At 50.5% G+C, this 27,114-nt stretch overlaps 1 protein-coding gene across 2 annotated transcripts; it reads right to left on the bottom strand.

Annotated features, from left to right (window-relative positions):
• Window positions 1-297: 297 nt before the first annotated feature.
• IGFBP2 (insulin like growth factor binding protein 2) lies at window positions 298-25,207 on the bottom strand. Of its 2 annotated transcripts, none has more exons than XM_081262161.1 (4): window positions 24,681-25,207; window positions 3,443-3,672; window positions 2,662-2,802; window positions 298-787 (listed from the first exon to the last, which is right to left on the bottom strand). In XM_081262161.1, the coding sequence occupies exons 1-4, from the start codon at window positions 25,099-25,101 to the stop codon at window positions 623-625; spliced, it is 957 nt and encodes a 318-aa protein (XP_081118287.1). In that variant the 5' UTR covers window positions 25,102-25,207; the 3' UTR covers window positions 298-622. The 2 variants fall into 2 exon arrangements, with proteins under 2 accessions (XP_081118287.1, XP_081118288.1); XM_081262162.1 differs by lacking the exon at window positions 24,681-25,207 and adding an exon at window positions 7,150-7,431.
• Window positions 25,208-27,114: the final 1,907 nt, after the last annotated feature.

The following is a 27,114-nucleotide window of genomic DNA, read 5'->3' as shown; positions in this document are numbered from 1 at the left end:
TCTCTCTCTCTCCTCTCCACCACTTGCCCTGCCCCTATAAAGGGCCAGCCAGGGTCCCCATGGGGGCAGGAAGCCTCCCCTAAGAGTACAGATAGGGGACAGCAGATTCCTGGGGCTGCACTGAGGTGTCTGATCTGGACACAGGAGGCTGCCCTTCCCCCTGCCTGCTAATTCCCACTGAGGTTTGGAGGTGGGGGGCTACAGCAGTACCTTTCCCATTCTCCTGAAGGCTCAACAAGCCTCAGGAACTCTTTCCCAGGGAGGCCCCAAAGATTCAGGCAAGACACACTCTTTAATTTTCCTTCCTTTAATCTTAAGCAAAAGAGACACAGGGGTTCAAAAATAAAAATTTCTTTCTCCCCACCCCTGCCCAAACCTTCACCCAACTCCCCCAGCACAGACTCCCCTCCTCCCCAGGAAGAAACAGGAAGGGGAGGGAGCAAGCATCTCCAGCTGGGGAGGGGCAAGGCAGAGGGGGACGTGCCGAGCTCGGTGCTGGTCTCTTTCCAAATATAAATACATGTCAAAATGCTGGAAAATCCTCCACACCCACCACCCAAGCACTCTTCATTTCCGCTGTGTTTGGAGAGGTGGCGGGGGCCAGGCACCGGCTGACTGTGGCTTACTGTGCCCTCTGGGCATGCGCCCCACCGGCCTCCTGTTGCTCATTGTAGAAGAGATGGCACTCGGGGTCCCCCCGGACGATGGGAGCTCCCTGGATCAGCTTCCCAGTGTTGGGGTTCACACACCAGCACTCCCCACGCTGCCCGTTCAGAGACATCTTGCACTGGAAGAGACAAGAGGAGAAATTGGAAGATGCCCCGGCAACCATCCACTTTCTTTCCTGCACTCAGCTGAAGGTTTACCCAACAGCCACCCTGAGCTGAGCTAGTGCTGCAGGGTGGCATATCCCAACCTCTCAGGTGCACTGGGAATCCTGACAAAATACAGGTTCCCATTCAGTAGGTGTGAGGCAGAGCTGCTCTGCCTGCTAACAAGCTCCACAGGGATGCGGAGGCTGCTGACCCAGGGATCTCTGCTGTCAGTAGGGCTGTCTTTCGAGATTCCCACGGGCAAAGGCCCAGCTCCCACCCTCGAGGAGGTCCCCCCAGTGGAGGACCCAGTGTAGTGTGAGGTGAAAAAACTCACATCAGAATAAAAGTAAGTGTGTGCCATATGTAATATAAGAGATATACCACCATTCTCATAATCCTCACAACCACCTTGAGAACTAGGTTTCCATGATGATCCCCACTTGGTAGGGGATGGACTGAAGCACATTGGTTAAAAACCTTGCCCAAGGTCACACAGCTAATAAAGAACCAAGCTGAGATTCAAACTCGGCATGCACATTCCAGGGTCCCCACTCTCTAAACCAGAAGTTAACTATTACACTTAGGGATCACTTTAGTTACCTATTGGTACAGTACACAGCCTGTTTTTCATAAGAGATCATTACTTCTCCTGAGCTCCAAATGAAGTAGGTGCCTTACATCTGATGGACAGATCTACAAATAGCTTTTAACACCTGAGTAATGTTTTAAGAGGCAAGATGTGGTGAAGGACATGGGGCAGTGAGACCCCCAAGGGATCAACAGAGCCCTGAACCCCATCTCCTGGCTCCATGCATCCACCCTTTAATTCAATGCCAACTGCTCATGAGGATCACTAAGGGTGCTTTTAAAAACTCTGTCCCAGAAAGCACCCCAGACCCCAGAACCTAAATCTCTGGGGTAAGCCCAGGCATCCATATTTTATAAAGCTCCCAGAAAATCCCAGTGTGCAGCCAGGGCTGAGAACCTCTGCCTGAAAACAGAAAGAGCTGCAGATGGCACTGTCTCTGTCTCATTCCTACAGGAATCGTATGCATCCTCCTCCCTATAAAAGGGATGTGGAGGTGGAAGCCAGGGGTGGGCTACGAAAACTGACAACTGATCAGTGTTTCATCACTACAGTGATAAGCCACACGTGGGTCTATGTGGAAAATATTTAGAATCTTAAGAGGGAAATACTGCAAATGCACATTGATCATTCAAATACAGAAAGGAGAGCAGAACAGAAAGGAGAAGCCAGAAGGGCAAAGGGCTCCTGGTAAACTTCCTCCACTTTCTCCAATGTACTCAGAACGATGTTCTGGTCGTTTTTTCAGAAAGATTTTCAATGGTATTTCTCTATCCCCGATTCTTGTCCCCTGAGATACTGAAAACCAGAGCAGCTACCTGGACACTGGACTAAATTGGCAATTCTGAGAATGTGGTTCATGGACAACCATCAGCATCGCCTGGAGCTTGTAGAAATGCAAACTCTTGGTCCCCATCCAACACACCCAATCAGCCTCTGGATGTGGACCCAGAAATGGGCTTCAGGTGACTGTATTCCTCTGTAAAATCTGAGGTGGTTGCTTTACGCCCACTTCTCCTGGAGGCTCCCTCCCCACCTGGATACTAGCACCATGGGCAGGTGGCTGGGAGAGTGGAGGCAGCCCCACCTTCCCTGGCCTGGCAGCTGGCACTGCCATCCCATCCCCATGGTTACAGAAGCCTGCGTCTCAGCTCAGCTCTCAGCTTCAGAGGATTAAGGGTAGGTGGGGCAGGAACCAGGCCCACCAGGGCCCCCGGCTGAGAAGCAGCCCCTCTGGCCCGGGTTAGCACCCACACTCACCTGTTTGAGGTTGTACAGGCCATGTTTGTCACAGTTAGGGATGTGCAAAGAGTAGAGGTGCTCCAGAGGACCCCGGTCATCAGGAAGGCGCATGGTGGCGATCCGCTCCAGGACCTGGTCCAGTTCTTGCTGGCAGGGGGTCTGCAAGCAGCGGGCACAGAGTGAGAAGAACGGGCACACAAACGCTGGCCCTGGATATAGTCTTGAAAGCAACATGTCCCTGGGGAAGAGACTCCCAAGGCTACGCAGCTAGTAAGTACGGCCAATGACAACCAGTCCGGTGACCTCACTATGCCCAACCCATCCCTAAAGAAACTCATATGCATGTGATTTTCACTCCTTCACTCCTTTTCTCCATCCGTGATTAACAGGTCAAAATGCGCTCCCTCCAGAGTGTCTATACCAAACCCATGGCCCAAGCACCTGTCTCTGCCACAAACCCAATCAGGGCCCAGACCCGAGAAACTAAGACTCAGATGGAAAGGGGAAAGGGACCCGCTGCAGCAATGGTGAGCAAGCTTCATCATCCCTGGGGCTCAGTTTTCTTCACCGATGTCCCAGAGCCAAGTAGAAATGCAGAGGTTTTAGAAGGAATAAACTTCAAGAAACCACATCGAATCCATCTTATAGCCCAAAGGTCACTGAATATGTTAGTGGCAGTAATGGGAACAAAAATGCTCTGAGACAGCAGCTCAGCGCATGGTCCTGAGAGGGTGCCCTCTCCAGCTAGAAGACTCCCTTCCCATGCCCTCCCCCATCAACCAGACTCAGCCCCACTGACCCGGGCAGGTGGTGGCCGAAGCTTCTTGGGCTCCTCCAGGCCAAGGTGGTGTTTTCCTCCTTTGCCCATCTGCCGGTGCTGCTCGGTGACCTTCTCCCGGAACACAGCCAGCTCCTTCATGCCTGACTTGAGGGGCTTCCGGCCAGCACTGCCGCCACCTCCCAACATGTTCATGGTCCCATCCACATGGTTCTCGACCAGGTCTCCCTCAGAGTGCTCATCTCCACTGTCTGCAGAGAGAGGGAGGGAAGAGCTCTAGGTACACACTCCCAGGGAGCTGGGCCTTCCTGGACCCCTAACAACAGGCAGAACAGAGATCAGTAACACCCAACCAGCACCAACCTCGTGCCAGGGCCCACGCACGGTAATTTATGTGGACCATCCATTTGTTTCACAGTAACTCTTAGTGGTACCAGGGCACCCTGCCCAACTTCTAGATGGAGAAGTTGCAGTTCACACGGGCCAATTGCTTGACTAAGATCCTAAACCTGCTAAGTCATGGATCTAGGACTTGAACCCAGGCTGTGTGACTCCAAGGCTCTCAGCATAGAATAGAATTAGGTCCTTTCTGGAGTTCATCAATACTTCTCAGGTTGACCCACCACTAACCCCAAGTTTAAGTACTTCATCACTTATGGTCTGAAAGGTGCAGATTAAAAACTCACGCCACAAAGATCACTGGGCACTTCCAGCATGGGAGTGTCAGGAAGAGCCACACTGTCAGCAGAACCAGTCCCTGGCAGCCATTCCACCTCCCGGCTGAGAAGTTCCCACAGTGCTTTGCTCCTAGGCTGCTAGAGCACCACCCTACTGACTCTGCTGTTTCCAAGTCTGTGCTCTGTACCCTAACACTAACACACTGGAAACCCCAAGAACAAGATCTCTGGCTTCCTGGACTTCCTAGTATCAGCCTGTCACAGGGCATAAGGCCTCATCAAGATGCTCCAAGGAACATCTAGTCTCTGCAGACTTTCTGAAAACTACAGTGTGCAAAGCCCAGGTAGAGGGGACCTTGAGTGTAGCGCCCAGCTATCACAGTTTCACCCTGAGGAGGCCGAGAGGAACAGATTTGCATGGAGTTGTAACCAAGGAGACAACTCCCAGCATGCTCTACAAGGGCAGGGAGTGACAACCCAGCCCCAGGGCCCCTTGTGAACACAGGCAGAGCAAACAGAGACCTGGACCACGCTGCTCAAAGCCAGAGTCTGCAGGTCCCAGCAAGATCTGAGTGGGTGCAGAGGGGGTGTTTTTCAACAAATCTTCCATCTTCTCTTCCCCTTTAATGTGCCTTATAAAACTTACAATCCTGGTCACAAAACAGAATGGCTCTTAAAATATTTCTACACAGGACTTTGAGATGAGGCACGAAATGCATGGTGGTCCCTTTAGAATTCAGGTAGTGTGGTGGCCCCCAGGGTCCCTCTCCTGGACAGTGCTACATGGTGGAAAGAGCCACCAAAGAGGAGCTGCAGTGCCCTTTGAGCTGCTGTGAATTGTGTTCAGCTAAGGGAGGGTCACCTCTTCCATACCAGCTACAGCCCTGGGGACAAGGGATACAAAGGGAGGGTGTCCTATATAGTCTCCAAGATCAGAAGCATTAAGGGTATCCGCCCCAGCCCTTCCCCTCCCACTGGGCAGATACTAGTGGGTTCTCACTGACTACCCAGCATCCACCAGCAGCAGTGCTGGCTGAGGGGGGTGTACTCAGGTTAGTCTCAGTTCTGCCACTTTCTCCATCAGCTGTGTTTCCCCTGAATGTAACTTCTCTGTGCCTCCACTTTCTTAACTGAAAATGGCTCGATAATAATAGTTCGTTCTTTAGAACTACTGCAAGTATGCTGTAGGTAAAGCAGCTAAAACTGCTTGGGACAGAAACACTAGGCATGTTGCTCATGGTTATCACTTTTGACGGGATGAAGACTGCCTCAGTTATCTGTTGCCTCAGAACCAGGAAGCAAAGGAAAACAAGACTTTGAGCATCAAAACAGCTGTCACTACGTCCATGCGTTTTCAAATCTCCTGAGACCCGAGGAGAACCATCACATGAAGATGCTTCCCAACACCGTTGCTCCAAGCAGCCTACCTTCTGGATGTCTGCTGTCCAAGCCCACCCAGACTAAAATCAATGAAATTGAAAGGAGAGAGGAGGAATATGTGTGCACGGTGACAAGCAGTATCCAAAAATCCAAAAACAGGAGGGGAAAAGGACACTAAGAAACCAACAGGCCATGCACAGTGGCACATGACTAATCCAGCGACTCAAGAGGCTGAGGCAGGAGGATCACAAGTTGGAGACCAGCCTCGGCAACTTCGTAAGGCCCTGTCTCAAAATAAAAAAATAAAAAGGGCTGGGGATGTAGCTCAGTGGTAGAAAGCCCTTGAGTTCAATCCCAGGAACCCCAAAACAAACAAACGTAATAAGGACTTCAGGGGATTTTTTTTTTTTTTTTTTTTTTTGCACAGCAAACATGTTTTCTAGCCCTGAACAAGAATTTTATTGATGACGATGATGACTCTGGAGTATCACCAAAGGGGAGAGAGTCCAGTGCTCAGCATTAAAAGAGATTTCTATCCAAAACTGTTAAGCTTTAGAGAAGAATTTGAAATTTCTTAACTTTACAAACCTTCTGAAACCTGGAAATTTCCTCCACTTAGAACGGCTGTTTCTCCAGGGGTGCTGAATAGCCTAGATTGCACCATAAATCACACAAGATTCAAGCCCGTTCCAGCTGCCCCAGCACCAGCAGGGGAAGGCTGAGGACCTAGTGTTTGCAGTCAGTCTGGTGAGAGACCTATTCCACCATGGTTCAATCAGCCCCAGCAGCCAGACCCAAGCTCTCCTCTTCCATCCTGACTCCTCCTTGCTGGGCTTTGAGGTGGGCAGCAGCAGAAATCCAAGGGCCCCAGAAACAGGTTGGGTTTTCCTGCTCAGCTGCCTGCCAGGTTCCCCAGAATAGAGACACCAAGTCACCCTGTCATGCTGCCCAGATTTCCTCTGTTCCACCAGGTCTGCAGAGGGTTACCTTCTGGGACTGGGCCATACAGCAGGGGTCAACTATTAAGATTACCCCTGACTTCTTTAGACACAGAGGTGGTGGACAGAAGGCTGAGGTGAGCCAAGCCCAGACCATAGGAATGCTCTTCCACAGGGAAATCTCCATCTCCTTAAAACCAACCTCTGAAGCACCAGGCAGATGCTGCCACAGAGGGGGACTCATCCCCATCCTCACTGCCCCAGTCCTGCTCCACTGCCAAACCAACTTCTCTGCCTGGACTTGGGCAAGCTCCCTACCTCTCCCCGCTGCAGACAATGGGAACCCAGGAGGAAGAGAACATGGCAGGTTCCCTGGAATCAAATGGGAACCTCCATCCATCCTCACCCAAGCCTTTGCTCCCAAGATCTCCCTCAGTATCACCACTCCCCAGAGTCCTGCCCAGCTGGCTTCCTCTCTGCTGGAGACTTCCATACCACTTTCAGACTGGACTCCATGAAATTAAAGAAGACCAGGGCTCTGGGAATCTGGACAACATAGTTCCATCACTTCTGGAAACTTCTAGCCTGGGCTCCAGGCCTATGACTCAGAAGTTCACCTGGCTCCACCCTCTGGGGAAGAGGCCCACCTTGAAGACTGGCCAACAGCAGCCAGTCTCCATGATGGCTACAGTTCATATTTTCTGGCAGAAGAAAGAAAAAGCAGCTCACCCACCTGCAGCTTCTGAGGAGGCTCCCCTCACCCGAACCACTGCTTGCAACATCCTATGGAACTGAGGTCTCAACAGCAAGACTGACATTCACCAGATAATTCTCTGTCACAGGATCTGTCTGGCCTGTGCATTGCAGAATGTTGAGCAGCATCCCTGGTCTCTACCACCCAGATGCCACTAGCACCCTCCCAAGTTGAGACAACCAAAAATGTCTTCAAACCTTGCCAAATGGCACCTAAGAAGCAAACACTGATCCCAGGTTGAGAATCACTGGAGTCAATCTGACTCTAAAGGAAGCTCCCAGGCCCCACATATGGCTCATTTAGCTCCGCTACGTTCTCCTGCAATGGCTGAGACCCAGCCACCACCCTCTATCCCCAGCCGCTCCGGTCCACAGCAGGGAGCAAGGCCTTCTTGAGCATCCCAGAGCACTCTGCCTGCTGCTCCCCCTTCCCATGCCCTCCTGGGAGCTGGTGCCACAGACAGTGGCCAAAGAAGCAGCCCTAAACTGAGTCCTAAAGGTCAATCCAACACTGTATGCCAGAAGGCTCTCCACCACCTCTGGAAACATTTGAAGAGAGACGGGGACACACAGACACCAATGTGAGCTCAGGCCTGAAAGCAGCCAGACTTGTCCATTAAGCAAAGCAAGCACAGCACTTAGGTGCGTAGAAAATCAGAAGGAAAAGAAAAGATTTTTTTTTTTTTAGTCAAAAAGTCTTAATATACCATATTGATATGCTTGCTCTCAGAAAAACAGCCATAATGTGATCTTAAAATGCTCTTTTGGAAGAAGGGGCATAAAAAAGACAAAAATGTCCAGGGCCCATGAACATCAATCATGTGACCCTGGCTCTGGATCCCAGAAGAAAGAGCTCCACTGGGAAGTTTTTTCCTGGGAGGACAGAGTTGACATCCTGTCCTAACATGTCCCCAATCTCTCTGAGGTGAAGGTCAGTTTGTCCACCCTCACAGAGGCCATCTGGATTCAAGGGTACGTTCGTTCCATTTCTTTATTGATCTCACCCCTGCCAACAAACATGCCATTAAGATGAGGAAATCCATGGCCTGGCTTGCTGACGCAGGCTCTTTTCAAAGGCGGTACAGCATCCACTTGTTTCTCTGGAACAGGCTTCGGGTCCTGAGGTCAGTGACCAGCTGGGAACACGTCTTGAAGTAGAAGTCCAGGGAAGAGAATGAAATGTCTACTGGTAGAGAGCAGAGCAGACTAGAGGCTGAGAAAAACTCTTGATACCTTACTACTGTTCCCAGCCAAAGAGGTCCGAGAACTCAGGCCCCAGAGCTGAACTGAACTGCCTAAGTCTAACTACAGCTTTTCCATGTGGCTTTGCAGTTCTAGGCAAGTTACTGAAGCTCTCTATGTCTCCCCTGCTCACCTGCTCACCAAGGACAAATGGCATCCAGCTCAGGTAGACTACTGAGAGGACCCAGGGGACACTGCATGCCAGTGCCGTGGCTGCTGAGACAGGAAGGAGCACAGGGGTTGGCCGCTGACTGCTTCCATTTCCTCCCCACCAGCCTCCACCTGAGTCAGACAAGAGCATCGTCACATCTACCATGTTCCTCCCATATAGTCTCTTCTAGGCGTCAGGAGCCATCTGCAGGAAAACATTCCAGATGTGGAGTTGCAGCTAGAGACGGAATTTTCCCTCGGAACAAAATTACCAAGTTGCATTTTTTGCTAAGACAGTTAGGTCCAGAATAATATTTATTAAACAACCACTTATGTATGCAGCTCTGCAGGCTAAGGCACAGAGGCCACCCTAAGAATGGTTCTTGGCAACCCAAATGACATCCGTGGAAAAGGCTTCAGGTTGAAAGATAACTAATAGGGACTTCCAAGGCTCCTGAAGAGACTTTGAGTTTCTCCCTAAGGATTGGTAAGCATTCGCTATTCTCCCCTACATAGCAACTGAGGAAATGGTCGATACTGAAGCAGGGAATCGCAGGATGATATAAAGAAAGTAAGGCTTTTCCACAGGGGGAGGGGGTAGACAAAACTAGTGCCACTAAGCAGAGGGCTTGAAGAGTACTGCCTTGGATGTAGCACCACATCTTTCTACCTTAGACACAGCTGGAATGAGAGGAGATGGATCATTGTCTCATGTTAAAGATGTAAACCTGAGGCCCAGAAAAACTCCCATCTGGATTTCCAGGGACAAACACACCCTCTCTGCCATCTCAGAGGTCCTTCACAATTGGCCTGTGGCCCCCCAAACTGTCTTTTGACCCACTACAAGGAGGCCCACTGAAAGCTCATACCCCGGCAGAAAGAGCTTTGTGTCTACCTCTGTGCATTAATACAATGGTGCTCAAACTTAATTTGGCATATCCCTTTTCCCCCCAATGCAATCTAGTTTGATGGCAGCATCAATGACCTTATTTAATGAATCAAAACCCTTGGTTTAGGCGGGAGGTTCTTAAGTTCCAGGCCAGCCTCAGCAACTTAGTAAGGCCCTAAGTAACTTAGCAAGACCCTATCTCAAAATAAAAAGGGTTGGTGATGTAGCACAGTGGATAAGCACCCCTGGATTAAATCTCCATTACCAAAAATAAAAATAACAACAAAAACCCTTGTGTCTTACAGAGCTTTATCTTCTCCTACTGCTATGGTGTGACCTCAACACTCCACTTGGAAGTTTTTTCCTGATCTGGGGGAGACCTTAAAGCACTCTTAGGGAAAAAAACCTCCCAGTCCTTCTTGCTTAGAGTAGGTGGCATTGGTCCTTATCCAGGCCTGGGGAGAACATGAGACATTTCCCTTTACACCTCACAGGTCTTCCAAATAGATCTACATATTTCCCTTTCTTTTATTTATTCTGAAGAAATCCTACCCATCTTCCAGCCTTCTCCTACAGCACAGCTGTCTTGAAACCTAACAGCTGGGGCACCATGAAATGCTCTCATCCAGCCCTGGACCTGTCCTGCCCCCAGTGATCTCACCTCCTGCTGCAGGTAAAGGCACTGGAAGCCCTTGGAGGATTGCTTCTGAGTGTCGGGCCAGAGGAATGAATGCTGGCTGCCTTCCTGGCTCCACCCTGGCAGAGAACTCAATGGCTCCTTCTTCATTAACTTCTCCCAAAATGCACTTAACCTTGACATATACTGGGCAAAAGAATATATTCTAACCATAATTCTCCTCTTTCTCCCCAGGCAACTTCTCCATTGGTATCTACGGCAAGCAAGGCTAGGGGTGTAGCTCAGTGATAGAGATCCTGCCCACCATGCACAAGGCCCTGGGTTGATTCCCAGAACTGCAAAAGATATAATGTGTGTCAGTATCCATGGTGGTGGACCATTCATCAACAGACTCAAATGGGCCAAGAGCATCAGGAACCAAGACCCAAATTCTACACACCATTTACTCATTAAAGGGCCACACCCTTTAATCTGTCTGAGCTCTAATTCTTCAAGTCTGAAAAAATGGGAATAATTCTGCTCAAATGATGGTTACTACTTAAGCAGGATACAATTTTAGGGCTGGGGATGTAGCTCAGTTGGTAGGGTGCTTGCCTCGCATGCACAAGGCCCTGGGTTCAATCCCTAGCAACACACACACACACAAAAGGCAGGATACAATTTCATTCTTTTTTAGGTGGGGTACAAGGGATTGAACTCAGGGCTAACTCAATAACTGAGCCACATCCCCAGCCTTATTTTGTATTTTATTTAGAGACAGGGTCTCACTGAGTTGCTTAGTGCCTCCCCATTGTGGGCAAAATCAAGCTTTAGAAGAAGTGGATGAATGATCTATTTCTTGAATGGATAAATGAAAGATATTATCTGCTACGACAAGATGGGCTGATGATACCTCACTGCTCCCCCCAAATGCAAGGAAAAACTGAGTTAAGAGTTCTTTAACACTGCCTTGTTAGTTCTTTTTTCTTGTGGGGGGAGCAGTGCTGGGGATTGAACCCAAGACCTTTCTTGTGCTAGGCAAGTTCTCTGCTGCTGAAGCTGTTAAACCCCCACACCTGGATATTTCTTCTAAAGCTTCACTTTGTTAGCTGTTTGAATTCTGCTTTTTAGTGCTTCAGGGAGAGTTTCATTTGTGCTATGTTATTTTTTTTTCTTTTTTTGGTGTGTGTGCTATGTTATTTTGTCACTTGTTTTCCCAAGGTCCAAGGAAGAAAAAATATTCTACTTTTTATTTTTATTTATTTATTTATTTATTTTGCAGTGCTAGGGATGGAACATGCTAGGTAGGCTGTACCAATGGCATACACCCTCAGCCCTGTCTTTTTTTTTTTAATGGTTCTGGGAATGGAACCCAGGGTTTTCAGATACTCAGCACTACCACTGAGCCACATCTCTAGCTCTGTTGTGTTAAACACTATGTTGCTAAATATCAAAGCTCTCTTCCATTTGATGGAAATTCTTGGGCAAAATCGAATTTTCCTAAATTAACTTTATTTATAGAATTTAGAGGAAGGGAAGGAAGAAACTACAAAGGTGGCAAGGGGCAGTGGCTCATTAGAACCATGCCTGCAAGGGGACACTGGCCAACACACACAGGAAATGGAGAGAATGTGAAGCCAGTCCCTTTGGACTGTCGATTATAGTCACCAGTTCCATCTATGTGGCCACTGTGTCTACAACACAGCCCACCGACAGGCCGGGATTCGTCATTCAGGCCATGCTGCAGGTGGAGAAGCCAGAGGTTAGAAAGAGGGTCCTGTTTGTTATTTTTTGAGCTAAAGTTTAACCTGAGGACCTTAGTCTCTCTGGGTGAGTGACACTGTTTATGTGTCTTCCTCCACCTTTTTTTTTAAAAAAAAAAAAAAAGGTCAGAGGCAACAGGCAGCAGTGGCCTGTCACGCTAGAGTTCTGCACCATGCATGGGATGTGTGTCGTAGAGCACAGCCGTGTCAGTTGGGTGCAGACCGGCCCCCCAGGACACATTTCAGCTTAGCTTGACCTTCTCCCAGCTGCTAGATCCACCTACCCACTGCCGACACCCAGCTTCACTTCATTCCAAACTCCTTTCCCATTCTTTCCTATCCTCTGGGCCCTGAGCCCTGCACGGGAGCCAGGCAAGCAAAGCCTGAGGTCTCAGATGCCACCATGTTCTGGGAAACTCCTCCGAGGACAGCGGACCAGTCACCACATAATAGGTGGCACCTCATGGGCACCTCCTCCCTAAATCCCCCTCGTGGGAGGAAATGGCTCTGTGAATGTGAAGGATCCACAAGTCCCCTCAACTACTCACCAGGGCACCCAGCTCCCATGGACGACCCACCACCCAACTGAGGGAAGAACTCAGAAAACTGCTGAACAGAGAGCCCAACAGACACAAGCACCACCCAGAGGACAGAATAGAGCACCCACTCCCTGGCCAAGCAATCCCCTCCCCGCCTGAACTCTTGGTGAATTTCCCGGGAACACTGATTCAGGTTCAAAGCCTGGACCAAACGGTTCTAGCCTGGCCTGAAAGTTAGATAATCAAGCTTCTGACTTTGACTTCACCCTTCCTGAGTGATGTCGGACAGTGTTGAATTTGGGTAGGCTTCAGCGTGTTCTCTGTAAGTTCAGGGAGTTAGACTAGATCTAACTGCTGTCCACCAGAAATCATCTGAAGAACTTGCCAAAAATCTCCCTGGAGCCAACCCTAGAGATTCAAAGACAGCAAGCCTGGGCAAGGGCCAAGGGACCCATATTATGAACTTTGGCCTTTCCAGGGCTCCCATTCCTTCATGATTCCCTCTAATCTGGATTTCCTGAAGAACTTGGTAAGGGAAGAAAGATGCCTCACGTACACACTTCACAAAGACCTGACCTCAGAAGTTCTTTCTACCCATTTGCTCATGGTTTGTAAACAGACACATCCACTTGGACACACAGAGAGGCCTCTCTTGGCCAGGCATCAGGGAGATTTCTAGAGCATGCCCTTACACTGTGGGCTCATCTCAGGCTCCCCCTGAGTGAGCAGAGACAGAGGGGCCTCTCCAGAGCCTCCCCGCCTGTGCACACTCTGAAGGATTGCTTTACAAACACCAGGGTCATTCCTGGAATCTTAAAGACCCGGGGAGGGTCAGGGCTAAGGCAGACAGTTTGAGAAAACAAAAGCATGTTCAAAATTCAGCCAAGGTCCTCTGAGGTTGTGCAAACTGCGCTGTCCTTGAAGAGCCAGAGAAACTGATATCAAGATGGCAAACAGCACTATCAGCTTTCACTCCTTCCCATGAGTCCTGAATATTTCTCCGGACTCAAGCCATCAGGGAACCTGGCAAGGTGACCTTGTTGGTGAAGGCCCAAAAGAGTAGAGAGCACGTTGGTGCAAACTTGAACCAGAGATGATGGGAACAGGAAGCACTCACCTGACTGACCGTGTACACAAAAACATTCATGACAAGCATTAGTTGTAGCTGCAAAAAACAATCAGCAACCTGACTCAAAAGTCTTTCAATAGGTGAATGAATAAATGCAATTAGTAGAGGAATGCAAATGCTTCTTTACAGGCATTTTCAACTTATTTTCAGAGAACAACTTGAATGTTGGCCATCCATCATACATGTATATGCATCATATATATGTACATTTATGCAAATATGTGATATTGAGCATCCATCATATAGTGCATGCAAATCTGTTTAGCCCAGAAAAATAAATGCTAAGTACTCATGCTAATAGACAAAAATATTAACTGCTTGTAGTTCTAGGTGGCAGACTGCTATTATGCTGTTGTTCTTGGTACTTTTCTACATTTTTTTCTTAAATATTTATTTTTTGTGGTTGTGTTTGGATACAATAACTTCATTTTATTTATTTATTTTTATGTGGTGCTGAGGATCAAACCCAGGGCCTTGCACGTGTGAAGCAAACACTCTACTGCTGAGCCATTACCCCAGCCCCACTTGTCTACATTTTAAATGTTTCTTTTAAAAATTTTTTTTCCTCCGGGCTGGGGATGTAGCTGAGTAGCTCTGGCGTAGCACACACGGGAGCCTGGGTTTGACTCCCAGGACTGCTTCTCACGCCCTCCACCCCCACCCTCCTTGTCAAGCAGGAGTTATCCTTAAAAGTGGAGTGTCCCTGGAAGAGGGCCCAACAATAGTGATATGGCAGACTTCAACACCACTTTCACTGGCTAATGCAATGCCACCAAGGTCACTTGCCCACAAATCAGAGCTGGTCGTGGATTCCTAGCTATATCTCTGTGCCATGAGAACTGGGAAATAAGTCAGGGAAAAGACCCATAAACAGCAAAAGAGGGTCACTGAATTAAGAGGAGCAAGATGAAGAATTCAAGAAAATGGAAAGATAGGGGATGGGCTTATACTGGTGCAGCCCCAAGGGACTGGGGGAGGGGGAACACTTGCAGGGTGACAAAGTGGTAGAGATGTCCAACGGCCGGCCAGTAACACCCAATAGAAAGGGGATGGTTGTTCCGTCTGCTTGAAGACCAGAGAGAAAACAGCTTCAACTAAAACAAGAGAGACCAGATTAGAAACCCTCCAAGAGTTTCATGAGAAAACAAACAAATAACAAATTACAGATAAGAGAAAATCACAGACTTATTTGGCTATGGTTTCAGGGGAAGCTTTTGATGAGAAAGAGGAATGGACAATGTGGCCTCCAAGTGTCCAAGGTCCACTTGTTGGAGTCAATGAAAGGTGTCACTGGCCAGAATACCCTCGTAATTCAACTCTACTTCTTCCCGGCATTTTACCTGGAGCCCCTCAAGAGCAGTGACTCTGTGATAGAAGCTTCTGGAAGACCCAAGCTTGGTCTTGGTTTCTGTAAAGCTTTAAAAAAATTATACTTAACCAAAGGAGAACAGGAAGGGAGACAACCCATGTGCTCCATCTGCTCTTCTGGGAGGAAGTTGCTGTGCTTTTTTCTTCCAATATCTATCAATTTCGACTCCCTTTGTGACTTTACTCACCCCAAAGGGATCTCATAATTTAACATCAACATCTTTAGGGAGCCCTGGCCAAAAGGCTAAGAGTCACCTGTTTATTTGCATCTGAGGAATAGACATTTCTTTGGACATGGTTTATCCTCAGATTATATTTGATGTTTTAGAATGCTTTTCTTATCCCCTTTCAGCAAGACAACTGCTTTTATACAGTTGGTCCACTAGCTTGCACGTGGGATGTACTCAACCCAAGTTCAAACATTAGAAAAGCAGGCTGGGCAGGGAGCATCCCACCTCTAATGTATCTTGTTACACTATTTCTCTTTCTCCTTTTTCTGGTCTCTCCCTCACCACCCAGACCCCATAGCAGCAAGAATGGTTAGGGGTAAAGAAAGGCAGTGAGGAAACAGAAGTCTGAAATGGGACAGGAGGGACATGTGCCTCTCCCAAGACCCATTTCAAACCACTGTCCCTCACACTTTCTGTTGGCAGTATTGGGGATGGAACCCAGGCCTCCCACATACTAGGTGAGCACCTCACCACCAGCTACACCTGCAGCCCTCCTATGCTCGGTTCTGACGCTGTGACCTCACGGCCCAGCCCCCAGACAGCGACGCAGACTGAGCCTTCCACCCTCCTCTTCCGTGGGCCTCTTCCCCAACACTGCTCCTCCGTACGCCAACCTGACAAACCGGACCCTGGATGCAAAAAGAAATTTAAAATCTGCAAAGATGTCCAGGACTGCCGGCCACACTCTCAAACCAGCACAAGAAGTGTCCTGAATATAAATAAGTGTCTTTAAATAGGTCACCATGCTTTTCTCTTTCTTTGACTAAAAGTTCACTGATTGTGTCTGATCTAACGCAGCATCACATCTGTCGCCCTTCTTGCCTCTGCAGTCTGGGTTTAAAAGCAGTAAACCAAACCAGAGGTGACCAGCAGAGGCTCCACGGAGAACCTCACCGCTGGGGTGAAAATGGACCATGGTTTGGCCATTGAGCTCGAGAGAATCATAAAAAAAGACAACTTGGTGGCCATGAGCACCCCATGGAAACCCCTCAGCCATGGGCTCTGCACTCCGGATTCACTCCCAGCTTTCCTAAGCAGAGAGCAGCTGTCCAGGTAGCCACACCACCCGCCACCAGGATTCCCAAGACGACCCATCAGAAAACATCTGAACAGGCCTTGGCCCTTCTCCTGCTCTCTTTGCTGAGCTCAGGGCAGAAGAAAGGAAGGGACCGGAACTTGTATAATGTCATCTGATTATGTGAGTTTCTGTGCTCCGTGGTTTGTAGATACAACTTCGTTTTATCGTCAAGCATCACATGAGGTTGATAATTCCTTACCCGCGCTTGTGCTTGATAAAAGACACATAGAGTCGGAGGCCGACTGCACACAGTCATGTAGTCAGCGACAAAGCCAAAACCAAACCCGGATTGTTTAGCTTCACAGCTCTCCACCAACCAGAATGGTATCCGGTCACTGACATCATCAGAGACAGACGCCAACCAAGCCCAGTAACCCCAGCACTCCACTCCTGTTGCTCCCCCTCTCGACAGGGCCCCCCATCTCCCCAGGGAAGGAGGCCATCAGTCCTCTGGCAGCTGGTCCCACCCAAATTCAAAAGCCTTTACGACCCAGTAAGCCCAGTCCATTCTACCCCCTGTATCCTGCCCAGCACACCCTCCCTGCCACCCAGGGTTTTCGGAGAGTCACAGGGGCTGGGCCCAGGGTACAAGAGAACTGCCATTCTCATCATTTTCTTGGCCTTCAGCATTTTAGAAACTAAGTGTACCACCCAGAGACCACCTGGCCTCTCCATCCAGAAGGAAAGGCAACAATCTACAAGAATCGCCCTGCAGAGTTGCATAAAGAAGCATTTTGAGAAGTTATGTCTTGAAGACTACCTCCCAGGAAAAGCCTTTTCCAAGAAGCAATAGAGGATTCCCTGCTTTTGTGCAAGTGGGACCTTGGTAACAGAGGCCTGGGGTGAGAATGCTGAGACTGTGCTTGCCCTGGCCCTGGACCCTGAAGGCAGCCAGCCTTGATTTCTTCATCTGACAAGTGGAGGGAATCCTGAGGCTACCACAGAGCTGAGGGGGGAAAACACAAACAGTGGACTCCTTAGTAGAAGCAGTTGTCCAGAACAAAGCAATTCCAATTCTTGTGCTATCTGCCCCATGAGGTGGCATCCTTTGCTTACTGCCAACAACTCCATACCCCCACACCCTAACCTGGGTCCCCCCAGCAGGAAGAGCCCCATCTTGGGCAAACACAGTGAACACCCTCCTCTGGCCTCCCCACCCCCAACAGACCAAGGCCTTGAGTGGGGGCAGTCTCCCTCCCGCCCTCGACTTCCTGGCTCCACTCAGTTCCTTGAATGAACACAGGTTGACACAGGCTGACACACACCTACACCCGCCACTAATTAGAAACCTCCCCAGGCCTCGCTCCAGGCCAGCTTCATGGGGCCCTGTGGGCCAGTTCCTCCGCCTGGCAGCTGGAGACTGGCCAGCCCCTGCCCCCTTCTCCAGTCTTCACTCCTGCCCTGCTTCCCAACAGCCAGGCAGAGATGTGGGGCTGGCAGCCAGAAGGGCTCCAAAGGGCTTCCAAGTGCCAAGCCCCCCACCCCCACCCCACCCCACCCCCCAAAAAAAGGTGGGGGTAGGAGGGAAAAAATTCCTGACCACAGTGGACTGTATTTCTTTCCGGGGGAACCAGCTTTCTGAACAGTCTCCCTGAATCTTGACTGACACCCAGGGCTGAGCCAGCCCAGATCTTCCCTGGCTTTGTTAAAAAACAGGAGTAGCTAAAGCAGGGAAAGAAAAGGGGGCCAGGAGCCAAGGAGGAGGAGGGCCATGGGGGTGGGTCTGTTCTCCACTAGAAAAACGTCCACTCATCCTACTCACTGTGGGGGTGGGGTTACTCCAGACCTGAGAACCAACACGCTTCTACCACTCCACCTAGAAATCAGCTACTCCTTTCTTCTCCCCTCCCTACCATGAAGGCCCCAGAGTCTAAGGGGACTACCCATCCCAAATTCCCAACAGCAAATCCAATGCTATCTCCACTGTCCTGGATTTCATCCTAAGAATATGCTGACTCCTGCATCTACCTTCTCTGCTATCCCAGGGCACCACCTCCTTTAGAGGCCCGAACCCTCCCAGGCCTCCCTCAACACACCGGGCTTTCTGGAATCTAACATGAGAAAGGCCTCAGCCTTCAGCAAACATTCCCCAACCCAGTGTTCCTGTAGAGAATCCCTGAGCCTCTGCAAAATGAGATGCTGCTCCCCCTCTCAGCAGCGAGGTCAACTCTGGAGTGGACGCAGTGAGAAACGTCATATTGGAAAGAACATCCCACTCCTTTGCTAGGATCACGTTCAACTTTCTGGCATCCTAGGCTCGGAGAGGCCAGTTTGAAAGGCCGGTTTTCCTGGAGCAGGAAGCAGGCTCCACAAGATCCTCACTGGCTTTGAGCATGCCCTTGAACATAATGGATGCCCAAAGTGTGTTAGGACCACTTGGGGTGAACCTGACCCTATTATTCTAAAGCCAGAGTCCTAGTAGATTTCTTTGAGAGGGCCACCTACAGGGAAAGGGCCTTCCTCACCTACGCTGCTCCTGACCCAGAGGTGCCTCAGATATCCTGCCCTCCGGGTACTGGCAGATGGAAGGCCAGGTCGCTGGGAGTGATTGGCCAGAAGAAGGCAGGATTCCATCTTCTGTGACTTGCTTTTAAGCAGCACAGCTGCCACAAGAACCCAGGTGTCCAAGCTCTGGGCCACTCTGTCCCTCCCACCTCTATTCTGGGCACTAAAGAATGGTCAGTCCCAAATATTAGGAAACAGGCCCCAGAGTATTCACTGCCTAACTCACCAATAAAAAATGCAAGCCTGCTGCCCTGAAACCCTTTATTATCAACTGGGTGTATATTGCATTTAAAGTACAGTTTCATGACCCTTTCCATAGAGGGCCTCGCTACAGTCTATGGAAGTAAGTCAGAGAGGTGTAGGCAGTCCCTCTTTATAGGGGAACAGATGGAAATCAAGGGACTCCTTACCAAAATCAAGTGCTCAGGCTTTGTGGGTGCAAGTGCCACCCAATGGAGTTGCGACGATCGATTTCTGACTTACAGACAAGGAAATAGGGGCTCGGAGAGAATAAACCACTTCCCTCAGGTGACTATTAAGTGCTAGATACCTGGCTTGTCCAGTCTGATCTCCATTTTCAGGGCCAATTAACCACAGCGGCAGAGAGATGTCACTGGCCAGGATCCAAGCTGCTAACATGTGGAAGAATCCAGTATGTGTCAGGCACTTTCCACTGTCACAATGGGCCCGACATGCCCCCCCACTTCACCAATTCTGGCATTGTGAAACCAGGTCAATCTAACAGTACAAACCAGGCTGCCTCCCCTCCTGCCACCTACCAGCTCTTCTTTCTCTCTAGATACCTCAACAACCAGCAGAACACTGGCCACTTACATGTTGGAAGTCCCCCAGGTTTAGGACTTGGGCTTCTCAAAAAAGTCAAGAAGACCCAAATCATCAAAATCCAGCAGCGACATACTGTGGCTTATCTATATCACCTGCACATGGCAGGTGTCCACGATCAAATTCTGGCCCAGAGGCTCAAACGCTTTTTGCTGCCAAGAGCCCAACCCCTTACTGTGCCACGGAGGCAGAGGGGTTGGAGGAATGTAGCCAGGTTGGTCTCTCAGTTCCTGTCCCTCAATTGAACCTGTCCCCACAACTGTGAGACGGAGGGATCCATGCCTCACATGCCTTCTGGGCTCTTGGTTCAATTCTCAGCACCACCAAAAAAAAAAGTCAGACAGAGATGGAGGGAGCAAAGCCTCCCTCCCCTCACAGGAACAAAGGGAGACAAAGCAGGCTTGGAGTAAGTTCAAGATAGGATAAGGACAGATGTGCAGACAACCGTCTCCTGATGGCTGGCTGCCACCTCAGGAAAAGGCTGGCCAGAGATAACAGGAGAAGCAGAGGGCCTGGAACATCTGCCAACCAGATCCCCGGCTCCCCTGGTGAAGCCAAGCGCAGTCCCAACTGCGCCTGGGCTTCAGCAGAAGCAGCGCTAGTACTGACCCCCTTACAAGGACAGCGCCATGTCCCCTGCCCAGCCAGTCGACAAGCCTCATTCAAGCATTTGAGTTTTTTCAACACTTCCATCTCCAGTCACCTTCATAGTCTCCTTCTAACTGGATCTGAGGAAGCATGGGGCCAATATATTTTCCTGCCACTTTGAAGCCTATCCACCTACTTAGCATGTAGCACATATGAAGGAAGATGTAGCCTGGTGATTTCTGCTCCTCCCTCATTCCCCTCAGCAGCCCAGGCCCTTCCCGTCCAGGTGGGTACTTCTATTAGCTCCAAGAACTTTCAAAACTTCCTCTATCCATTCTGAGAACAATCTGTCCCAATTCCAAGGCAGAGAGTGGTTACACAGATCACCAGGCTGGAGAACAGGGATTCAAGGGAAACCCGCCAATGTCTGATGATGTGTGACTAAGTCTGCTCTGGGGGCTCCCAGGTAATCCATGGCACTTTTATCAGACTAATTTCCGTTGACTCCCTAACCCAAAGGAAGGATGTGTCCGAAATTTTTATTTTGAAGCACAAGGCTAAGGTAGGCTCACAGCAACAATCTCTCTTCCCTTTGCCTGCCAGGAAACTCAGCAGCCCAATTTGGCAAAAAAAAAAAAAAAAAAAAGTGTAAATAGGCCCTCATGACCCCAGCCAGTGAGTTCTTCCCTCTAGACTCCCACCTATTCTAACCTTGTCCTTTAGGCTTGTTTTTGTAAGGTACTTTAACACTGTTAAGCAGGATTTTTTCCCCCTTAAATATCTTCTCTAAGGAATTGGGTCATTATTACTACACCAAGGAAATGACACAGTGAACAGTTTGAGAAGGTAAGTAGGAAACTTCAAGGAAAGAAGACTCCTACCGGGTGCATAATTCCAGGAAGACTACAAATTCGAGGCCAGCCTCAGTCCTTTAGTGAGGCCCTTAGCGAGACCATGTCTCAAAATGAAAAATAAAAAGGGCTGGACATGTAGCTCCGTAATAGAGCACCCCTGGCTTCAATCTCCAACACCAAAAAAAAAAAAAAAAAAAATCAATAACATAAAATAAAGAGAACTCTTGATGCTACGGATTCCTCAAATCCCAGCCAAACCTGGCCACTGAGAGGAACACCCCTGTAAGCCTCACAAACCCTTCAATCACCCGCAGTCAGGCACTGCCTCCTAGGCTTGGGGCCACAGAGCCACACCCAACTTAGTTTCTTAACCAAGAAACTTGAGTCCAGAGACAGAACCCTGGAGCAGCAACCCTGGGCTCCCCCATCTCCTCCTTCCAAGGTCCACCTGTGGTGACACAGAGGATCAGCTCAGCAGAGATAGTTCAGGGAGTTCTGACCAGAAGCGGGGAGGGGAGACAGGAGGAGGTAGTGGTGTTAACAATCAGTGACAGTGGGTCCCACTCATTCCCAAGTCTATTTTATGACTTTGAACTCGGTATGCAAATTTATGCAAGACGAGATGCAAAGCAGTGCTGCCAGAAGTCCTGTTGCTTTCTCCGCCCCCCCCCATTTTTGAAGCTGCACTGAACCACTGTAAATCAGTGCCTGCCTCTCTCCCAGCTTCCTCTCCCCCAGCAACTGCAGATGCACAACCTCCCCACTTCCTTGCTACCTAGCTTGCTTGCCCTCAGTGGGCCTGCCTGCTTGTTGGCCCAGAACTTTGCACATTTCCTTAGCACCTTCATATGTGCAGAGGGCCAGACCGCCACTTGGGCGGCCCCGCCCCTCAGCATAATCCCCTTCATTGTACCCGACAGGGATGGAGGCTGGGGATGCAGAAGAACCAGCCAGGCCTAAATTCTGAAAGGGCCAGGCCTGGTCCAAGTCTGCCCCCTAACTCCCCACCCCACACAGACTTTTTTCTAGGGATCTCTGCCCACTCCACCACCTTCCACACTCACATAGTTTTAAAGTCCCGACTTCAGGCTGATCTCAGTATCCCCTTTGCATTTTTCTCCCAGGTCTCGCCACCCCTACCCCCCAGACCCAGAGTCTGGCTTCTTGGTTTCAGTGAACCAACAAGTCCCAGCCCATCACCCTCCAGGGATGCAGGCTCACCAGCACCCACTTCTGCTGCCGATGTGCCCACCCCACCCCACTGCATCCCTGCCATCCCCAGGAAGCCAGCAATACAGCCCCTGAGTCCCGGGAACAAAGACAAAAGAGCTAACAGCAAGCCGGAACTGCTGGGGTTTGCTGCCTCAAAATAAGAGGGTATGTTTAAAATTCTCAAAAGCAACCTGCTCCAAGAGGAATGCAGGCTGGGGGGTGGGGGGACTCCTTCTTCGGTGGGGGGAGGAGATGGAAGATGCAGAGCAGGAGGCAGCAGCACTAAGCCCCACCCTACCCATACAGGGACCTAATCCCTGCCCCAAACCAAGACCCTCTCTCGCAGGCACAAAAGCCTCCATCCTTGCCCCTCTTCCCTGCACCCTAGAGCCCAGGTTTCTCCCTACAGGGCCCCCTCCCCAGCCCTCCTCCTGGCTCAGCCACCCCAGCTGTCCGTCACCTACTCAGCTTCCATCCCCCGCCCATACCCTTATCCCTCTACCCCCACCTTCCCAGACTGGAGCACCAGAGAAAAATGTAGAAGGCATCAGGCACCAGGAGAAGGCTGAGCAGGCAGCTGGGACGAGCTGGCGGAGAGTCCCATAACCAGGCAGAAAATCCAGAGTGACATTCTTCCCATGAACTCACCCCATTGTCCCTGGGCTTCCCTGACAACCCCCACCCCCTTTCAGGATACAAGAAGTAGAGTGGGGGGAGACCTCTCTCCCGCATCTGTTGCAGGCTGAAGACCCCCACCTGCTTCAGGGATCTTGGAAGCAGGAGAGCTGGATTTCAAGCTCAGTGAGACCAACGAAGAGTGGAAAAAATATTAAAATGGTGAGGAAGAAAACACACCAACTTTATTAAAACAGTCAAAATCCAAAAGGTTCTGTGAGGGCTTTGGAAGAGTTCGCCCTGCTGAGGAAGATGTTTAGTTTGAGCTCAGCTCAGAAACTGCAGAAAACCTCCTGGGTGGACTCCAGGGTGCCAGAGGTTATGGGGAGGACTGGTCCCAGGACTGGGGGACGGTATCCCACAGGGAGAGGACTTTGCTCTCTTTTTCCTTTTATTATTACTAAGAGAAGCAGGAGGGAAGGGTTAATTTCAAGGCAGGCTAGGAGAAGAAAGGAACAGAGGGGTTCCACTTAGAGGGAGTCCTTACCTTGCTCAGTACTCAAGGTCAAAATGTGGGGAGAAATAGAAGAAAGATTTCAACTCTGACCCCTAATTCCATTCTCAAAGGGAAAAAACAATGGCAGGCCAGAAGAAGGGAGGTGGTGTGTGAGGAGGGAGGGGGCTTACAAAGACGCTCAGAAGCCAGAAGGAATGTTCCCACTTTTTCTCCCCCCACCCTCAATTTTTTTTTCTTTTTTCAGTTTGAAAAACTTGGTCAGACTAGCTTGCTTTTTAAACAGCAGCGGACAGTGGACACATTTCACTACCATCTCCAAGAGGAAAGAAATTATTATAGCTTCCTCCAGACCACGGGGAAGGCTTTTGTAAATTCAAAATTTAAAAAAAAGAAAGAAAGGAAGAAAGAACTCCTGATAGCTTGGTTGTGTCCTTCAAGTAACTTTTTGCAAGGGATGAGGACCCTTTAACAAAGAGCCCAGGTTCCTCATCTTATAGGATAAGAAGAGTCCCCCGATTTGGAGTGGGGGTGGGGGGGAATCACACAGCTCACGTAACAGTCGTTCCCCGACCCAGGCTCCTCCTGCCTTCCCACCCGCTGCCCAGATGCTTAAACGCACAGCCTGGCTGCTCGGGTCCTGGGAATGCGGCCGGTGATCCAGCTTAAGTTACACCGATTCAACTGCTGGGGTCTCCAGCACGCCTCCCAAATACACCCCCCTCCCGTTTTCCTTTTCCATCCAACACAGCCCCCTTCATTCTCTCTGTAAGACTGCAGCGTTCTCTTTAATTGCTCTAAGCAACTCACCCTACAAAGCACCAAATCCTTTCTTCCCACCTCACAACCCCAATAGAAGGAAGGGTCTCTCACTCAGTGCGCCGGTGCCTCCACCCCTCCTCACCCGAGGTCTCGGATGTCACCGGCATCCAGTGGCTTGGGCCTCCCAACAGCGTTCCCACCGGGACCCTTTGGCGCTCACCGACTCAAGCTGTGCCCCAAATAAGATTCAAGTTCCCACTCCCACGGGTCTGACCGACACCCTCCTCCCCAGTAAATCTCCCCTCCAGAATAAAAGTGAGGGGACTGACCACCCGGGAAAGGCTGGTAACTACAATGAGTCTCCTCTTCCGATTATCCCCACTAAATTAGTAACCAGGGTTCTTCCGCCTGCTCCAACTCCAGTCCCCCACTCCGGGCCTGACTTTCGGGTTCCCGCCCTCAACGATCCCCCCAGATCTGGCCACGGATTCAGATCTTCCTCTACTAAAGTCTCTGAGGTCCTGCCGCACACTCCTTCTACACCTAACGGCCGCCAGCTGACCGCCCCACTGCCCTCCAAGTTTCTCCCAACTAGTTGTCCCAGTCCGCGTTACCTGCAACCTGCTCCGGACTAACGCCGTACTTGGCGTCCCGGCCCTTTCCGCAAGTGCCCACGCCCATGACCAGCGACTGAAGGGGCAGCTCGGAGCCGGGGTTGGGATAGCAGCGTAGCCCCTGGCCGCAGCGTGGGGTGTAGACGCCGCACGCCTCGCCCTCCAGCCGGGCGCACACCGAACAGCAGCCGCAGCCTGGCTCCCGGACCAGCTCAGTGCAGGTCCCGCGGGCGCCGCCGGCCGACCGGGACACCGCGTCCGGCGGGGGCCCGCAGGCAGCCAAGCGTTCTGGCGTGCAGGGCGGGCAGCGGAACAGCACCTCGGCGCGCACTCCGCGGCCACCGCTGCCCGCGCCCAACAACAGCACCAGCAGCGACGGCAGGAGCAGCGGCAGCGTGGGGCCGCCCAGTCTCAGCAGCATGTTGGCGGTGGGGAGCGCGACAGCAGCGACCGAGCGGGCAGGTGGCACGGCACTGCGAGCGCGGGTGCCGCCTCCTCCGCTTCTTTCTCCTTCACCGCCGCAGCCGGGTCCTAAAAAGCCTGCTTCTCCCCGCCCCCTGCCTTCTCCCCTCCCCCTTTCGGAGACCACCCCCTTCCCCCAGCACTCCTGCGCGCCGGCACGTGCGTGCGCACACGCCCCCCTCGTCCACCCCGCCTAGGTTCCCGGCTTCCAGGGTCCCACTTCTCCCTGACCCGGTCCCTCCCGGATCTTCGAAACGAGGCTCGCTCGCTCCAGAGAAGAAGAATTACTTGCGAGCCGGGGGAGGATAGGCGTGGGAGTGGGGAAGAGCCAGGGCTTTTGTCGCCGTTTGGTTCAGTTTGAAAGGACTTAAGTTTGGGCGCATCCCTGGTGGCCCGCGGTGAGCTAGCCGTTAGGGAAACACAAAGGCACGATCTTGACCTCAAGTAGATTTCAGGGCTCGCATCCACTCCCTCATCCTCGAGGTATCACCCGTACCTAACACGTTGTTCAGAACCATGACCTTGGGTGCGTCCTGAGGAATTCAGACCCGTCTATACCAGGCTAGCCCCAAACAGCCCCTTCTAATGACCATTGCAGTTTCCCAACAAGGAACTCATGGCCACAACATATAAGAAAAGCGATTTTTAGACCTTGAGAAACCTGCTCCCTTCCTCTCAATCCCCTCCCCTTAATGATCCCTTAGAGACCCGGGCCACCTTTCACAGATCCGGAGGCATTTGCTGCTGGAGATAACCCTGTTTGCCCTGCTGCCGGGTCTTGGAAAGGTCAGGTCAGACCCCTAAGTGTGAGAGAAAGCCCTGACCACAGGACCAATTAAAGCTCCCTTCAATAATGCAGATAGACAAACATAGCTTCCATTGTTCTGTTTGATTTACTGAGTCACCAGCCAAGCTGCCCCCCCCCCCCAGTCCCCGTCATTCCAGAGTGGACTCAGCCTTAATTATTCACCCATCTCCCTGGTATGTGACCCTAACAAAGACCCTTGTCAGAGAGTCTCTCCTAAGGAATGGACTATTAAGCTAGCTTCCAGGTTTAAATTTCCAATACCTCCAGTGCCACCTTTCTTCCACCAGATTTCTGTACTACCTTCTAACTTGAGTACTCAGAGCCTATTTGATCCAGTTCAGCAGCTAATCATGTGGCACCTGGCCCTAAAGGTGAGTTAGAGACCTCCAGGAAGACAAGTTCCAGATCTTAAGGAACCAAAAGCTGAAGAGTTGTGAAAAGAAATTGGTAAAACTGGTTGTCAGAGGCTTTGAGAAAGAACTGTTAAGAGAAGAGGTGGTGCAGGGAATTGAGGGCAGAGTTTCCCAGGTGAGGCAAGAATTGAAGCTTGGAAATTCTCTCAGTGGAAATGAAGGGGTAGCAAGAGCACCCTAAGCATAAGGATCAGCCAAAGCAAGGGTGCAGAGACCGGGAAGTGAGGTTAGAAATTAAAAGTCATTCCACTTCCTCCAAAGACCGTGCCTGGAGGAGCCATGAGGGATTGGCAGGAAATCCAATTGACTCATGTGGAGTTTTGGCTTAATTTGTTAGGCAGCAGGGATGCAGCAGGCAAGTTTGAGTACAGGAATGAATATAGACAAAGCTGGACCTCTGGCAATCACTAGAGCTATGTAGAGTACAGATCTTACAGAAGGAAAAACACATGGGCTCAGGGAGGCGCCTGGTCACCTCACTCCCTGTGTCCTGGTGTCTGGTGCCTGCCTGGTAACATGTTTCTCTTGGTTACATCCACCAAGTTCCTTCTGAGGTGTGGCCCCATACTGCCCGATAGAAATCTAATGTAAACTCCAAGTGTGAGACGTATGTACAATTTAAAATTTTTCAAGTAGCGATGTTTAAAAAATAGTGTTATGGTTTGGATGGGAGGGGTCCCCCACAAGCTCAAGTGGGAGACAATGCAAGAAGGTTCAGAGGAGAAATGATTGGGTTTTAAGAGTCTTAACC

Source organism: Spermophilus citellus (genome assembly GCF_964194105.1).
Source record: "Spermophilus citellus genome assembly, chromosome: 11".
NCBI classification, from domain to species: Eukaryota; Metazoa; Chordata; class Mammalia; order Rodentia; family Sciuridae; genus Spermophilus; species Spermophilus citellus.
This window is presented reverse-complemented; position numbering and strand designations above follow the sequence as displayed.

Bases quoted from the DNA above. Each gene is read 5' to 3' on its own strand.
- IGFBP2 (XM_081262161.1), bottom strand. From the start codon at position 25,101: ATGCTGCTGAGACTGGGCGGCCCCACGCTGCCGCTGCTCCTGCCGTCG. The intron at 3,673-24,680 runs GTAACGCGGACT...CTCTCTCTGCAG, and splicing joins TAGTCCGGAGCAGGTTGCAG to ACAGTGGAGATGAGCACTCT. The intron at 2,803-3,442 runs GTCAGTGGGGCT...CGCTGCTTGCAG, and splicing joins TTCGGCCACCACCTGCCCGG to ACCCCCTGCCAGCAAGAACT.